The 18245-nt window shown below is 38.3% G+C and overlaps 1 protein-coding gene across 1 annotated transcript in view; it reads right to left on the bottom strand.

Annotated features, from left to right (window-relative positions):
• JMJD1C (jumonji domain containing 1C) overlaps positions 1-18245 on the bottom strand; it is a 132383-nt gene that overhangs the window by 15674 nt on the left and 98464 nt on the right. The window contains exons 5-14 of the mRNA XM_015813245.1: positions 15697-15821; positions 13852-13995; positions 13564-13750; positions 11858-13479; positions 10029-10201; positions 7232-9402; positions 5630-5831; positions 3562-3776; positions 1644-1796; positions 1374-1463 (exon numbers count right to left, since the gene is read on the bottom strand). Coding sequence (XP_015668731.1) covers positions 1374-1463; positions 1644-1796; positions 3562-3776; positions 5630-5831; positions 7232-9402; positions 10029-10201; positions 11858-13479; positions 13564-13750; positions 13852-13995; positions 15697-15821 — 5082 coding nt within the window. The remainder of the gene's footprint in view (positions 1-1373; positions 1464-1643; positions 1797-3561; positions 3777-5629; positions 5832-7231; positions 9403-10028; positions 10202-11857; positions 13480-13563; positions 13751-13851; positions 13996-15696; positions 15822-18245) is intronic.

Raw genomic sequence — 18245 nt, 5'->3', positions numbered from 1 at the left:
ATGTGGCTGCTGATAAAAACAGGATCGCCAACGTCTGATAATGGATATGGCACGAGAAGAAGAAGAAGGTGTAGGGTTCTGATCTCTCCCATTTTGTGCTCAATCAACACAATGTACATGTACACTTTAAACCCAAGAATACATTAAGGCAGAAGCTTGTCTACTCCAAGGATAAAACACCCGGATACAAACTGAGCAATGTGATATATGTAATACAATGCAGTGAGACATGTGCAAATCTGTATATTGGTGAAACAAAACAACCATCCCTCCCTGATTGTCGGCAGGCTGAGCCTACAGAGATCTTTGAAACTGGGGAAGGAACCACCCTCAGCCCCAAGTTATGCAGCCTCCTGTAAGTGGCTAAATTCGAACTATCCAATTTTAAGAACTTTGAGAAAGGTCCTGATTCAAACCTAACATTGTGGAAGGTCTAAAGAAAGGAAAATCCACTAGGGATGATACAACCTGCTGTTAATCCTGGAAAGGAGCACAATTCACGCGTCTGCTGAGCAAGAGACTAAGTCGCAAACTGGGGTGCTCTGGCACAACAGAGGTGTGGCAACTTTCCAGACTTAGTCTTATTGGAGCAGGAAGATTAAGACAACCCACTAGTGGATTCTCCATCCAATCATGCTGGAGAAAGACAAAGGTCACTCTTTTGAAGACAGCAAAATCCACACTTTGGATAGAGAGGACCATTGGTTTAAAGAGAGGTAAAAATATCCACCTATGCTAGAATTGAACATCCCTCCCTCAATAGAGGAGGAGGAATAAGACACCACCTATCTCCAGTGCACAATGCAGCCCTTTCAGCAATTCCAAGAAGATTCCTCAATTAAGCAAAAAAAACCAAAAACACAAACAAACCTTGAAATCTTACTGCTATTTAAAATGAATGACAATATACCCAATAATTAAAGCCACTCAATGCTCTTCAGAAACTATGCAACATGAACACAACACCTCTTCCAGGCTGCCTATGTGTGCATATGGGCACGACTAGTCGTTTTGATCTGCTAAGTGAAGATGCAGCTGCTTTAATACTTCAAGGATGAGTGATTCTAATTCATTTTTATAGTAAGTCTCCATTAGGTCTGATTGACAGAAGAATAATTCCTCTAGTTCCTCTAATAGAACAGTTCCTCTAATAAAAAGTATTTCAGGGATCAGTAAAAAGCATTTACTTGATTCCCAGTTCACATATACCAGCTTATGGGACAGCTTACCAAAGTTAAGAACCCTCCTGTTACTTATGCATTTGCTATATAAATTTTGAGCAATACATAAAACTAAAAAACAATTCAGCAACACTCTATATTGACTTTTACCAACATAAGGAAACAAAAGTGTATATATCCTTGTGATCTTACCAGATCCTGGAATAATTTGAGTTGGCATTAAATGTTTATGATCGTGAGGTTGTCCTTTCACACATTTCATCCATGCATATAGTTCTTTATCTGTGAAAAATTTAAAAGAAATATCCTGAAGTAAATGAAATCTGCTTTAGCGGGAGAAAAGTGGAATCACACAAATGACAGTTCTAATACGCACGTTGAGTAGAGAGAACTGAAAAAGGTGAAACAAACAATTCTGAAATGTTTAAATATATCTTGGCCTTTTTACAAAAGGGCACTGACCTCTGGAACTCTTCCTTTCCTTAGCCTTATAGCAATCTAGACAGACCACAAATCCACATTTTTGGCAGACCCAGTGGATATTAAATAGGGTGGCCTCACAGGCATCACACATTTCACGGACTCCTCTGACTGCTCTCTTCCAAGCAATTTTGGCTGAAATACAGAGAAAACAGCATACCAAGTACTGAAATTTCAAGATGAACATCTGTAAACTAAAACAAGAAATGAAAATGCAGCCAAGAAAACCAATCATTATCTCCTTTTAAGCAATTTTTAAAAAGCCTCTGGCAGCTGTAATCAAGTTTGGAACTGTCATAGCATATAATTGTTATCTAAGACATTCTTATTTGAAACTCTTGTCTAAAGTATTGCTGGGTATCGAACAAGATTATTTCTAGGTTCTAGAATATCTTTTTTTCCCCCAGACCAAAACGAAAACTTACAAAAACGAAGTAAAATATTATTTAAAAAATGAGGAAGTAGACCACGTTAGGAGAAATTGTGGGCTTTTTGGTCATTTGGTTTGCCAATGGCAAAAATACGATTATTCCTTCTTACAGAATGTATGGGTTTTAAATGAAACCAGATATAAAGCTATCATTATTTTAGGGAAAATCTTTTTTCACCCATGTAAACTCAGTAGATGAAGCAGATCAGTTCACACAAAAGATTTTCTATATAGTTTATGGTAATTGCTAATGATAATTATTCTGAACAAAATAAAACTATTCTCTTGCAAAATAGGTTTTAATCAAAAGGTGAATATTTAAATGAAGACTCAGCAACTCATAGCATATAACGCCAAAAGAATGCAAGGAAGGTATTAAAATGTTTTATGTATGTTTTATTACTTTCATGATCACCATGTTGTTTATTTTAAAAAAAATTAAGGTTATTGTATCCAACACAAGATTGCTGCAGTAGTGCCCTTCCTGTACTATCAGGTAATATTGATTTTGTCTTCTATGACTTAAATTATACATATAATTTAAGAGAGCTGTGGTGGCACAGTTGTTAGAATGTAGTATTGCAGGTTAATTCTGCTGACTGCCAGCAGTTCGATTCTCACCTGGTCCAGGTTGACTCAGTCTTCCAAGGTCGGTAAAATAAGGACCCAGATTGTTGGGGACAATATGCTGACTCTGTAAACCACTTAGAGAGTGCTATAAAGCACTGTGAAGCGGTATATAAGTCTAAATGCCATTGCTATTTCTATAAATCAATCTGTTTTCTTCTTTTTAAATGTATCCATCCCTCCATCTACTCATCCATCATATTTGCCCATATTCCAATGTACTTTGTTTTGTAATTCAATTCCCTTCAGATATATGCTTAAGAGGAAAGCTCAACTCTCCATAACAGATTTTTGCGACAATTAGGAGGAACAGAGAGATGCTGTTCTATCAGTGTGAAACAAAACTGTCTATCTCCTCAAATGCATCACCTAATATTGATAACATTTTTTTGTAAAAAAACCAATAAAACTCTTTAATATGAGAATATGCATTAATTAAATTGCACGAACATCTATTGCAAAGTTTGACATGGCACAATGATGGCGAACCTTTTAGAGACCCAGTGCCCAAACTGCAACCCAAAACCCACTTATTTATCACCGGGTGCCGGGTGGGTGTGGCTGTCATGGCAGACAGGGTGGGCGGGGCCAGGGCGGCAGGGGTTAGTCCCTCGCCATCTCCGGGGCACAGCAGGCATGCCCACAAAGAGGTTCGCCACTAGGTTCGCCACCACTGACCTAGTATTTACTTACATCTACACACTGCAGTCACCAGTACAGTAAAGCACCATTTCAATGCTAAAGATTTTTGAGGAAGATATAAAATCTGGGATAACTGAAACCAAGCATGTTAAGATATGAAAAGCGCTATCGCATCGCGTAATAAAAACTAAATAACCTTACCATCCTTTTTGACCCAGGACATAGCTGTTTTTTCAGATGTCACTAACTGACAAAATTTGTCGCCTATATGTTCTAAGATGTATTTGCAAGTTTCTACATCCATTTCATCATCTTCATAACTTTCATGTGTCCATAAATTCATAGCTTCATCATCATACTGATCGGGAGAAGAAAAACCATCAATCCGAACCACTCCATTTTTGCTAAAGGAAAGCCTAAGAAACAAAATAAAGTTATTCAGAAGTCAGCAAAGCAACAAACACTTTAATTTTATTAAGATGATAGATAGCCTGTGACCTCTTGGCTCATCGTTTCAGAGATATTTCCTTAAAAGATTCCTCAGTGCTTTCAACAATGGCAGAGTTTTAAATTCAGGGAGATATTCAGAGATGGATCTGCCTTGAAATTTTAACTAGATAGCACAGTCAAACATCAGAAGTTGATCAGAAGAAATGCTTTATGATGTTTTCTATTATATCATAAAATGTTTTATGATAATTTTTATGTCATAAAATTTGCCTAATTTGAATTCCATAGGAGTCATGGGTCCCAGATTTTGGACACATTCTGCAAGTTATGTGAACCATTTGGTTCAAAAACAGTTGCCCAATGATGCACTATTAAGGTTATGAGAATGAGAGTTTTAGCAGTATATAGATTAATCAGTGTCACTTAAAATTATCCAATATTCTATGTAATGCAAAACACAATGTAAGAATATGTGGTTACATTACATGCTTTATTAAAACAAATAAAGGATTTGCTAATTGAAACTTAAGGGGAAGAAGTTTGAATAATCTGCAAATTTTCAACATTTAAATTTAATTCTCAAAATGTTGAAAGAAATTATTGAAAAGTTTGGTTTTCAGTATTTTTTTCTACATTAGTGTGAAATAATTCCAAATCCCTGGGGTACAAACATGTCATTTTTTTAAATGTTTGATTACAAATAGTGGCAACTACTCCAAAGACAGGTTACAGAAGCAATATGGTATAGTGCAGGGGTAGGCAACCTTGGCTCTTTTATGACTCATGGACTTCAACTCCCAGAATCCCTGAGCCAGCATGGGGGAAACTTTGGCCCCTTCATGACTCGTGGACTTCAACTCCCAGAATTCCTGAGCCAGCAGGGCTCAGCTTGGAAACCTCTCCCTTTCTCCTCAGCATGGCTGGCTCAGGAATTTTGGGAGTTGGAAGTCTACAAGTCATAAAAGAGCCAAGGTTGCCTACCCCTGGTATAGTACTAGGTTAAGAGAAGGGAAACCCATGTTTTAGTTCTCCTTTAGGCAAGGAAGGCAGCCAGACTAGGATCAGTCACTCCTTCTCAGCCCAAACCAGTGTCTGGCTTTGAGAACTCTGAAAAATGGAACTCCTTGATGCAACAATGCATTCACAGCGTTGCCATACAATCTGAAGTGACTCCAGTACACAGTGAACCTGCACCTGTGGGACAAACACTATGACAGCACTGGTGCAGAGAAGGGGCAGCAAAGTTGGTGAGGTGCTTGGAGGCTGAATCTTAAGAAAGCCTACAAGAATGTAGCTGTTGTTAGTTTAAAGAAGGCTAAGCAATCTTCCAATACTTGAGGGCTGTCACAAGGAACAGGGTGTGGATTTAGTCTCCAAAGAATCCAAAGGTAAGAAAGAACCAGTGGCTACAGTTTTTTATAGAGATTCAAATTCAAGATGAGGAATTTCCTGACCACGAGAACTATTAAAAGTTTTAACATTAAAGTAATAATATTTTCAAACTTTAAAAAAAGCTCTCCTCCAAAATAGATCAAAAGTAATATCCTATTTAGTTTGTTCTTCCTTTTTCCCCATTTTTGTTTTTAAGAGGGTGGTACCTAGTCTTTTAAACTATGAGCAAAGACAGTCTTGCTTATGTAATATAACTTTGGGAGCCTTCAGCTGAAGAACAGGATAACAATGATTAAAACAAGCAAAAATCCAAAAAAAAGGATGATTCTTTATTTAAAACAGCTTTTTAAATTGTAAATATTCTTATAAGGATGCACCTCAAACTGTAGCTCCTAGGAAAATGTGGGCATTCTGAAATACAACTTACCGGCGAAAGTAATAGAATCTGCAGAATACTGGTGAATGAGCGGATTCTTCACTTTTCTTGCTTCTAATCAGTCTACATTCTCTGCATTTTTGCAAATTGGGTCCTATTTCATAGCAAGAATCATCTTGCAAAAAGGATTCTCCAGTTTGTTTCAGCTTCTTTACTTTACGCCAGTCCTTTAATACGGAACGAGGTATGCCAGCTGCAGGCAAAAGTATTTTTTAAAGTTACTGGGATCAATAACAAAAGCAGACCTATAAATGGCAGATCAACAAAACCCGATTCCATCAAACCTAATTTAGCAAAACAGTTTTCATAGTTAATTTTCTATTTTTTGTTGGTTTGCTCCATAATTTATGGAAAAGTTAATTCAGCTCATCATGCTGAATATAAAAAGCTAAATAATTTCAAATATATATATTTCTCATAATTCTATCTCTGTATCGCATGCAGGAAAAGTTACAGGTAGTCCTTGAGTTATGACCATCCGTTCAGTGACTGTTCAAAAGTTATGACAATGTTGACGGAAGGGGGCTTAAGATAGATGCTTGGAACAACAGCAGTGGGAAAGCCTGCAGGAAGCTAGAAGCTGCGATCAGATGAGATCCTCCCTTAACAATGGCAACTGGGACTGCTAGAATTCCTGTTTCTAAATTAAGCAATCATGGGATGCCACTGTGGTAGTTCTCAATTTATGAGCAAATTAAGCCCAAAATTTATGTTGCTAATTGAAAAATTTGTTGAGTTCTGCCCCATTTTTATGATCTTTCTTGCCACAGTTAAGTGAAATCGCTGCAGCTCTTAAATTAGGAACACAGTTGTTCAGTCAATCTGGCTTCCCCGTTCACTTTGCTTGTCAGAAAGTTGCAAAAGGGGATCATATGACTCCGGGACACAGCAACCGTCATAAATGTCAGTCGTCAAGCATCCGAATGTACACCATGTGACCATGGGGATGCTGCGACGGTCATAAGTATGAAAAATGGTCATTAAGTCACTGTTTTCAAGTGCTGTTGTAACTTCAAACGATCACTAAATGAGCTGCTGTAACTGGAGGACTACCTGTACTCGAAAACTATGTAAAAGTTCTTGGTCCCAACTGCTTTCGTAGCCCAAGAACTATCTATATGTGAAAGAGTAAATCTCAAGTTCATATACAAAAAAAAAGGAAGAAAAGAAGAAAAAGATAGAAAGAGCATGATTTTGTTTAGCTTGCCTCAAGATAATAATGTGCCTTGTACAGACATATTTTTCTCTTTAAAAACATCATCCAAAGGCCTATATCTAATTATTTGTAGAAAAACTGTACAGTCACACACAATCCTGTAACAATAGTAGGTAACGGTTACTACTACGGAAGTGGTGTAAATATTCTTTAAAACACTTCAAAGATTTAACTCCAGTTAATGATCATCCTCTGGGCACACCCATATTTGCATTTGCATTGAATAACTGATGACTGCATTATTATATAGTGCTGTCTCTGATCGTGTTGGTATCGTTATTATTTTCTCGATACAGAATTTGGGATCTGTCTGCTTGAGGAGATGGAAGACATAGCCCTGGACCATTTTCCCAACTTGTATGCAAGTAGGTACTTACTGTTATTGTTGCCACTCTGTAACTTCAATTTGTTTTTTTCTTTGGCACCCCTGCTGAGAAGCCCATTGGGTTTTACATCTTCCTCCAGATCTCCTTTTCTCTTTTGCAAATCATTCTGTTTCTTTTTGTAGGTGGGTTTCGGCTGCCGTTTTGTCCGCTGCTCTGACTTGCTCTCACTCTCATCAGAATCTCCACTTTCCGAGCCAGATTCATACATTCTCTTTGTTTTTCTCCTTGCAGGTTTCTCTTCTTTCACCAGCTTTTCCTCTGCTAATTTATTATCTGCATTGCTTTGCAAGTCATTTGATGTAGAAGCAATTAAGTTCACAGTACAGGGTTTAATCATTTCTGATACACAGTTTTCTGAACTCTCCTTTTTATTAGTGATTTTGTCTTCTTCTGAATGCCTCGTGAGCCAGGCTTTTTTTAACTTCGGGTGATAGTTTGCTTGACTGCTCTGGGAAACTTGCCCACCGCTCAGAGTATTTCCTTTGTTGGTTGTACTTGATTTGACAGCACTATCCACAGAAACAGAGGCTGGATATATTAGATTTTTCACAGTGTGAGCTTCAGCATCACTGGTATTGTTGATTTTAAACTGAGCTGCAGCCAATGCTGCCTTGTGCTTTTTCAAGTGAACAAAGTCTGATGGGCCAGAGAACCCAGTGTTCACCTGAAGACTACTTTCTGTTTTGCTGCAAGGCACTGTAACAGAAGCGGATGAGCTGACATTACATTCCTCTATGTATGCCACGTCCTTATTTATGGGCCTAGAGGCAATACTGTCTGCTGACATACAGGGTAACCCTGCTTTTGGCAAACAATCTGTCACCTGTGAACTGCCTGTACCTGGCGCGTCAGTAGTAGTCACAGATGTGATTACATCTGTTATGGTACTGCATAACACAGTTGTGGTTTGTACGACTGAACTGGGAACACTGCCCTGGGAAGCAGCTGGGAAATTCTTTTCGTAGCAGGCATGGATCACATCTGAATTCATTTTTGACACAACTATTCTCCCGCTCTCTTTGGCTTCCACCGATTTAATGGAAGCTGTTTGATTTATCCCTTTTAATCTTTCACTAGCTTGCCCTTTGGGAGCTGGCTGCATGATTGATACGGTATCATACTTTGAACTTGAAGGTGGGCGTACAATGACGGAAGCTGTGGCGGAAGGTGATTTCCTATGAGTTCTTTCCACGTGCCATTCTGTTTTTTCACTGTTTGGACAACTACTATTTTTCCACATAGCTGAAAGTTTCTGATCGGCGACACTCTTATAAATATTTTGCGTTTCCTTTGGCTCAGGTACTAAAGTTGGCGGCTTTTGTAATTCATGGACTTTGTTACCTGTGTGAACTGGCTGCACTGGAGTTAAGGTTGGAGGAGAAAGACTGCTGTAGCTCCCTTCTTTCCTCTCCAAGTTGGGATGGACAGGCGGGTGAAACACAGGTGCCCTGTGTAAAGCAGGCATTGTTCGGAGCGAACCAGAGGATGAAATTGTTAACTGGGTAGGGCTTCCGCTGCTAGTTCTAAAAGAACTGACTGAATGGGCCATCATTTGCTGTGAAAGCTGATCTGTTCCCTTGCCCACTGAGCTTTCAGTTTCTGGCTGGTGCTTAATCAAAGGCGGAGGTTTTGAAAGGGATGACGTGAAAGAAGCGAGTGATTGAACAGCAGCAGCAGCAGCTGTTGTTGATGGACAAGTATTCTGTTTATCAGCACATGTGCCTGCAATTTCCTTTGACAAGTATGTTCGTGGAGGTTCATTCACCACACTATTAGACAAGGTGGTAAAGTAATTACTTTGCGGCAAGCTCTGTGGTACTGAATGCTTCATTTTATAGAGTTCTGACTCTTTGTCAGGCTTTCCTCCATGGTTTGGGGGATTAGAGGATGGTAAAGGCATGATTCTAGAATAAGACTCCTTTTCATTTTCATGGGCCTTCATTTTAACTGTAAAAGAAGCAGCCTCAATGCTTTCCTGCAGTATTCGTCTGTGTTCTTCTTTATACTTGCTTAGTCTCTCCCCTGTCTCTTGAAATGATCTTTGCAGAGGATCCACAAATGGTCTTTGTAAGTGGCCTTCTTTTGCAGCCTGTGATCGGTTCTGTTCTAGATCTGATTTTGCTGAATGTACAGATTCAAAAATTCCCTTCCTCTCCAATTCACTGCACAGGAGAAAAATAAACGCACTGCATTATTTTAGTTTTCAGCTTAACAAACTACAACAAATAATTTGTCCTTATACAGTACTAATAACTTCATTTACTTTAGATGTTTCATGGGCCAGACATGTGATGCACAAGCAATTAGTTGCGAGGCAAAACTGTAACTTCTATAGCAGTGGTGGCGAACCTATGGCACGCGTGCCAGAGGCGGCACTCAGAGCCCTCTCTGTGGGCACACGCGCCATTGCCCCAGCAGAGTTCACCAGAGTTGCGAGCACGTGGTGTTTGGAAGCGACAGGGTAGGAAGTGAGCGAGCAAGCAGCGTTGGCCCCCCGGGGATGCCCCAGAGATGGCAAGGGACTGGCCCCCGCTGCCCTGGCCCCGGCCACACTCACCCAGTCTGCCGTGACCACTGCAGCCATGCCCACCCAGTGGGCCACGCCCCCTACCCCCCTGAGGGCACCACAACGCTGATGCAGCCCTGGCACTTTGCGATAAATAAGTGGGTTTTGGGTTGCAGTTTGGGCACTCGGTCTCTAAAAGGTTCACCATGACTGTTCTATAGTCTTATTTTTTTTCCCCAGAATCACCTCTCGATTCACAGACTAAAAAAAATGCAAGCTTACTCTTTATGGCGATCCACTATGCTTTTTGACAAGGGAGGACTAGACTGGGCTGCCAATTTGAGTGGCCGATGTGGCTCTGCACTAGACGGTCTTACAGGAATATGACTCAGCAGTCCAAGGCCATCCGATGAGGTCACAGGGGTGGGCTGGTGTAACCAAGGACTAGGAGTATTCTGGAAAAACAATCATAGTTATCAGCAGAATTTAATTATTTCTTAGGAAAGATCCAGGGTAGCCAACTGTTCTTGTTTTTATAACGGTTGAGTCAAAAAGAATATAACCATGATCTAGAATTTCATATTAATAAATGCACACATACATACAGAGCGAGCGATACATTTAAAATGAAGGGTGACATTCTGAACTCCGAACAGAAAACACATCATGGCCAGGAAGAAAAAAAGGCCCAATTTCCTTTAAATTTAATATGTTCCAACACTTACCTTACCTTTTTGAATGCCTTCCCTTTTTGAATGCCATTCTTTCAAATTTTCTTACATAATATAAAAATAAAATATAAAACCATTTAAGTAGCAACAGAATCCTCAGCCGATGGGGCCGGTCACTTCCTCTCAACCCAATCTACCTCATGGGAAAGTGTTATTGTGGAGAAAAATAGGAGGAGGGGGGCATCATGAATGTCACCTTAAACTCCCATTCAAGAGTCAGGATATATATTTAATAACAAAATCAAACATGAATGCAAAAAGAGAGTTCAGAATGAATGGCAGTGTAAATGTCTCTGCAACTCTTAAATCAAGGGTTCTTTCTTGGGTTCCAGGACAGCTGCAGAAGGCAGCCATGTGATCTTAGGAAAAGGCACGCCGCTTTGAGCAGCTGTGGACATCTGCTACATTCATGCCTCCATGCCGCATGATGCACTTTTTCTGTCTTACAATCTGAGGGGCAGCACAAATCTAATTTCTACTTCCTGGTGAAAGACACATGCTTCTTATCTGCACTGACAATACTTCTAAGATTTGTTTAAGAAAGCAGACTGATCCCCACATTTTGTTAGCTTTAACAGAAAGCTATACAAAGAACGTAGCAGGATTTCAAATTCCATGATGGAAGTGATGGCTATCACATTAAACTAGAGCAGGGGTAGGCAACCTTGGCTCTTTTATGACTCGTGGACTTCAACTCCCAGAAATCCTGAGCCAGCATGGCTCAGCTTGGAAACCTCTCCCTTTCCCCCTCAGCATGGCTGGCTCAGGAATTCTGGGAGTTGAAGTCCACGAGTCATAAAAGAGCCAAGGTTGACTACCCCTGAACTAGAGAGAAGCTGACAATGATTTATGATTTAGGAGCCATTTTGGTCAAGGTTAAAATAGTGGTATAGCTGTTTACATTAACCAAAGCAATTTAACATGCTCACAAACATGCCTACTTCTTTCTGAAGAAACCCTTTTGTATTTTTTTTTTTAAAAAAACCGGATTATTGTAATTATTTTTAAAATGGAGTTGTTTAAAGCTAATAACATTGGTATGTTTTTAAATAGCATGAACATTCTCTAATTTACAGAGGTTTTTTCCTTTTTAAAAATGAATTTAAAATGTAATTCAGAAACTACTGTACCTCTTTACATCAACAACACATCATTCTATTAACACACATAAACAATAAGGTAGCATAATAGATGTAATTGTCTATTTCCATAAACAAAACTTGATCACTTAACAGCAATTATTTAAATTTACCAATTAGGCAAGTTAGGCCCAAGCCCTTCCACTTAAATAAGGTTTGGCTACATAAAACACTACATCCCAAAGACCCACCCCATATATTATTTGTCCAATATATTATTTTGGGGTTCAGTAAGACTTACTCTTCTCGAAGAAGTCTCAGTGTTAACAGAGGTTTCCGAATGGACCCATTTGGACGATGGTATCCCAAGTCCTGAATAAGCATGCGCTCCATTTGGATACTGCCAAATAACTGGATAAAGTCCTAAATGATTATATGAAGTGGATGGGTGAGTTTGCCCAAGAAGATGTGGTGACTGGTGCTGTAGCAGCTGCTGCTGATGTGCTAATGCTAAATGACTTAAACTGCTTGCGTGAGCAGTTTCTAGTCGTGGATGACCTCCCAACAAAGAGGCTGTAGGCATTCCTGGTAAAACTGCAGGGAGCAGATGCTGATGGTGAACAGAATGATGAGATGCACTGCTAAGAGGATGAGTGTTAATAGCAGACAATGGAGTTTGATTTGAGGGTTCAGCTAATAAATGGGGTGTGCCTGTTAATGCAGAGTGATGGGTGCTTGGATTTAAAGAGGTTCTATGGGAAGTGCAATGAGGTGGATAATTATGCTGATGTAAATAGGGTGTCATATGATTAGTTCCCGTTTCCTGACCAAGAAGAATGGGATCTCTGTAAATTGTGAAATGTTCTTTTTTGTCAACAGTAAGAGGATTTTTAGTAGCTTCTAATGAACTAACTCTAGGTGAAATGGGATGGAAGCTAGACCTGGGAAAATCAGGCTCTGTTTTAACCGCTGTCTTTGTTATTCCAATAACATGGCTGTTAAGATAATTAATCTTGGATTTCACAGTATCAGGTGACTGGGCAGGCTTATATTTAATTTCTGGTGAGGTGTTTGGCTTGATTTTAGAGTTTTCAACCTGTAGACTAGTTTTTGACTTCGTCGCATCCGAGACTGCAGTTTGTTTACGAACTCTGCCTTCTTCTGTTAGAGATATTACAGAACCACAGTGAATGTTTTCAGAATTCAAATGTTCATTTGCTGATATATTTTTCCCAACATTTGATTGCATCAGTTCCATTTTATTGGCATTATTAATCCAGTTCTCAACAGTTTCTGATTTGTTTACTTCCAGAATGTTGATATTTGTAAACAGGTGTTTAGAATCGCTGCTAGGAGATTCTGTTTCCTGACCAGTTTGTAAACTAAAACTACTCGATAAGCGTTCCTGAGTCTGATTAACTGAACTGGTTTCAGTATTTGTGTCAATATAACTTTTTGGTGTGGGACAATTGGTTACAAATTGTTCATTGGGTAGGTGCTCTCTGGGATGCTTATTTTCCATTCTGCACTCTTGAATGCAGCCATCATTATCACTATGATCATAGACTGTTGGCAGTTCAGCTTGACGGAGTGAAATTTCTTGCAATTCCAAATCGGCTGATTCTGGTCTTTCTATCTGTTGATGAGACTGGTTACCTATTAGGATCTTTTCTTCTACCATGGCACTCTGGGATTTTCCTTCTTTCCCGTTAATCTTTACAACGTTTTTGCTTTTCAATTCAGTATCTGAATTTTGCTCTGAGGAAGAATCTGTCAATCTTTTGTTTGAATTTTCAGAGTCACTACTCTCGGAGCTGTCGGAAGTGTCGTCTGTCCGCTGTCTCTTCGCGGTCTTTTTTCTCTCCTCATCTTCTGGTTTTCTTCTTTTGGAAATGTATAATTTATTTTTACTTTTGGAATTTTCTGCAAAGGAAAAAACAACAACAACAACCCTTAGTATTGTTTGTAGAAGAAAAATTCTTACTGTCCTTATAAAATTATTTTTACCTCCATGGCTTATACAGTCATATTTTTCTTCTTTAGTTTTCTCTTCGTCTGGCATGCTACTGTCGGAACCTTTCCTTTTATTTGGACGAGCGTTTCGTTGTAACTGCTGTGAATTTTGTTTTGGTGCTGCATTTTGGGAATTCATTGCTGGCCTGGGGCTATTTGCTTGAGCACGGGTATAGTGGCCCTAAAATAAGATACACATGTTTACACATTTGTAAATCACTAGTCCAATACATATAGACATAAAAAAAATGACAATGTAATTTAAAAATCAAATATATCTACGTGAGCTGTGTTGCTGTTTTGACTGGAACGAGACCTGCGTCGTGACGTAATGCCTATATTTTCACCTTTCAGCAAAGAATGAACGACATCATCTAGAAAGGTCATCTGAACCATAGACGGATCAACATTTTGTGGCTCTAATACCTGTTTTATTAGAGGAAAAAAATATAATCGTTTTCTATTTATATCTTCTATAAGAAGGTCAACTGGGAACACAAATTCAGCTTAAGAGGACGGTTTTAAAGGAATAAAATTTACAAAGAAATATGAAAATGGCATCTTTTCTTTTAAATCAGGGATTTGCCAAGATTTCACCCCTTATCGTAAATGGGAAATTCTTGTACAGGTAGTCCTTCAGACCAGGAGTTCCTTTGCTAAGCACTGTGGTTGCCACATCACTTAGCAATGAAACTTCTGGCAGTTAAGTGAGGACTTCATGCAACCTTGGTTTCTGGCTGGCTTCCCCATTAACTTTGCTTGTGAAAAACCAGTAGGGAATATCTGAAATCTCAAAATCATATGACTAAGGCAGGGGTGTCAAACTTCTGGCCCACAAGCTGGATGCATCATAGCAAAACCGCGCCCACATTGCCGGCAATGGCAAAATTCGCGATACGTCGCGACATGTCATGTGACGTTGCGAGTTTGACACCCCTGGACTAAGGCTTGCTGCAACATCGTAATCAAACTGAGCAACATCCAGATTACAATTACATGACTGTGGGAATGGTGCGATGGCTGTAACTCCAAGGACCTATCTTAATTTGCCCTCTTTCAGCACCATCATAACTTTGAACGGTTGCTGAATGTATGGTCATAATCCGAGTCGAATAAAACTAAGGTATAAAGGCAGAAAGTGAAATGTGTTTGGTTTAAGTCAGAAAGAGTCATTAATGACACCTTACATCCTTATCAATCAGCATTAAAATGAAACTAGATGAAAGGTTATATTGGCCTTTATACCTATCTAATAGCATAAGATTTGATGAATTTATGAGCAAGCTGCCCAAATTCTTCATTTCTTAAATTTGCTTCAAAAACACAAATAAAACAGAAAAAGGAAAAGGAAAAAGAAATTGAAAAAGGATAAAGACATTTCTCATAGATATAGAACATCTCTCAGTTTTTGAATTTTGACTCCCTTGAGTAATGGTGAACAATCTTACATTGATGGAAAGCCAGTTCAAAAGCAAAAATACCCAAATACATATTGTTTATCCATTATTGAAAATTCAGGCTACCATTGTCTTTGTATCATAATGTTTTTGCTTAGTCACATGATTGATTGGTTTATAATTCTTTATATAATTATTAATTGCAAATGTTTGGCATATACTGCAAAATATCATTTGACTCTTTAAGCCATATTAGTCTTCCCAAATGATATTAGCAAGTGTACAGCTATTAAATTAGTATCATGTGGAAAAGTGTTCCCTCAGTTATTTTGAATTCAATATAATTAAACTGTCAACCAATCCTTTTAAAAATTCTCTGAGATGTTCGACAACCATAGTGACAAAACCTTTGTTGGCAACTTTTTTTTGGATTCTACTTCATTTATGCTGAGAATATCAAGGATTACTATAATAATTCTTCAATCTGCTTTTGTTCCAAGAATTGTTTATATTTAATCAGGGCACAATTAATAAAACTCCAGATTATTATCAATTACAAGATCTACATTTTAAAATTAAAATAAATAGCCTTGTAATCATTTTCATCTTAAGCTATTAAAACAGTGTATGCACAAAATCAATCTAAAGCCAATTATGTCACACATTCATATCTAGTTTCAGCACTGATGCACTTTTAAAGAACAATTCCAGTAGAGAAAAAAATAATTACCTGATCATTCATAACAATCATAGTGCGACTGAACAGATCATGATGAGTAATTATACCAGTGAACCATTGGGTGGCAGAGTCCTGTCTATATACTCTCACCCTATAGCCGTTTAAAGAATAAGGACCTTCAAAAAATGAAAATAACATTTGAGGATTATTGAAATAATATTCCAACAGAGTTTAATTTTAGAAGTGCATGCAGTAGAGGTTAAACTATATTATAAAAACAACCCCAAGTAATGAAAAGTCAATGTCCATCATGCTTTTTAAAGGCTACCATTTATTTTTTAATTCAGCGCTGATAGTTCCTGATATTGATAGAATATGGCAGATGTATGTATAGAGTGCTAAGTTTCCAGGGTGGTGGTGGGGAATAAAAATCTTTGCAAGCCATGATTCCAGTGGGCGTGAAATGTACTCATATGTTAAGTACAAGATGCTGAATAGAAAAACAAGCCTAATTTTATGAACAGAAGCTGTCCAACATACTGTATGTTACTAAAAACATATGACTTTCATATAGAAAGAATTTAATCCCTGAAGTCTGGGTTTACACAGCTGCCAAGATTCCCCCAAAATCGACTACAGAATTTTTTTTACCTTCAGCGATCTCTGTTTCTTTCCATTATAAATGTGCTGTTAACAATATTACATTCATAAATTTAAATATATAACTTGTAAGTTATGTATTAGCTCAAATATGTCAGTTGAAGCAACAGTTTACTTTAGAAGTCAATTTAAAATTCATGCATGAATAAATCACACTTTTAAAAGTTATATATATTTTTTATCTACTATCCTTCTACAGTATTATTCTTATTTATTGTAAATGGGTTCATTAAAACTGCTTCCCTGTGCCACACTATTCATAATTAATTTTTTTTAAATTTCATCTTCAAGTTATTTTGGTATGTTTACATCTGTCCGGGGTACCACCAACTTTAGCAATGGCTAATGAAGGAGTGGTATATAGGCCTGGGACTATCATATTTTGTCAGCGCAGAATCACTTACCTCACAAGTTTCTATCCAAGGAATGAAACAGCTACTTGTTTCTTAACCCATCTTCACTTTTTAACTTATTAAGATTTAAGTTAATGTAATAACTATATTTAAGTTTGTTTGAATTCATCTATTCAGATTCAGAAAAGTAATAAACAATTTAGAAACTGTTACAATCAAATACAACTTACACCATAAATGTTTATTTATATCCAACGTAACTGCATCAGAGTTTGTTCAAGGTACTGAATGTTATTATATTGTTCTTTATAAAATTGTTTGCAATATGATCTTACACAGGCAGATAAATGTATTAGTCTAGAATATACTCTAGGGATTTTTTTTCCAGATTCTTTTCCCCATTAGCTATTACTTCTGCAGACTATCCAATGGATGGCCTGCAGACAACGCTGATATTCTATATGCCTAGGGATTATGTGGTGCAATGTATTATGTTTAACGTATTAGCAGTATCAGCACAGGGAAGATATGTAAGAGTTGAATAACAGAGCAATCTCAAAACCAGTAGGTCCAAACCATTATTATGTTCCTTTTCTTATTGTAAACATTTCCTTCAAGTCAAGCTTGACTTCTGTCATTTTATGGACACTTCCTTTTAGTTTTCTTGGAAGACGTTTGCCACTGTCTTCTGGAATTTTTTCAACTTCTTATTTTTTCAACTTCTTAATGTAAGTGATGGCCCTGGTAGTCTAGCACTCTTAAGTGGGCCTGACACTGCTTAATATCTGAGCCCCCAAAAAATTCAGCTAGGGACTGCCAAGGCTCTTGATTCATACATATTTCATTTTCAGCCAAAGTTATTATGGAAAATGATATCTGGAAGATCCCAGAAAACAAACCAAAATAGAAAAGGGATAGCTTATCAGCAAATAGAAAACAACATATGCTAAAGGCACAATGCAAAAAAGTCAAGATTCCACATTACCTTAGATTATCAGACTCAGTGGGGAGAGGGGGTGTCCATTACTCCTGAATGTCTGTTAAATTACAAATTATGTCATTTGTGGTAATGTATATAATCTGGATTAATTATGTCATTACACAAATGACCTGACATTGTGAATGATGTAAAATTAACTGCCAGGTCAGGAGTGTTTGGAGTGTAATAGATTTATTTGTTATCTTGGTAAATGGGACAGAAATTTGGTTTGTTGCATTGGATGTTCATTAAACCAGGACCTTAAACTGAGGACTCACTGTTGTTATAACAGTGTTTAAGCCAGTGGTTCTCAACCTGTGGGTCGGGACCCCATTTGGGGTCGATCAACCATTTCATGGGGGTCGCCAAGCAAGGCTGTCAGCCATTTTTTTTGTCTGCCATTTTTTTCCCCTTTTCCAGCAGGTGCCTTACCTCCCTTGGGCTGGGCCAGCTGGTGGTCAGCCTGCTGCCGCTTGCCAGCTACACCTCGGCCGGCGCAGGGGGGCGGAACCACGCATGCGCGGTGCTCCCGGGCAGGGAAAATCCTCGACTTACGACCGGTTTAGTCCTCGACTTACAACCGGTTTAGTCCTCGACTTATGACCGGT

The sequence above is a fragment of the Protobothrops mucrosquamatus genome, unplaced genomic scaffold, assembly GCF_001527695.2.
Source record: "Protobothrops mucrosquamatus isolate PMUCROS unplaced genomic scaffold, P.Mucros_1.0 scaffold146, whole genome shotgun sequence".
NCBI lineage: Eukaryota > Metazoa > Chordata > Lepidosauria > Squamata > Viperidae > Protobothrops > Protobothrops mucrosquamatus.
This window is presented reverse-complemented; position numbering and strand designations above follow the sequence as displayed.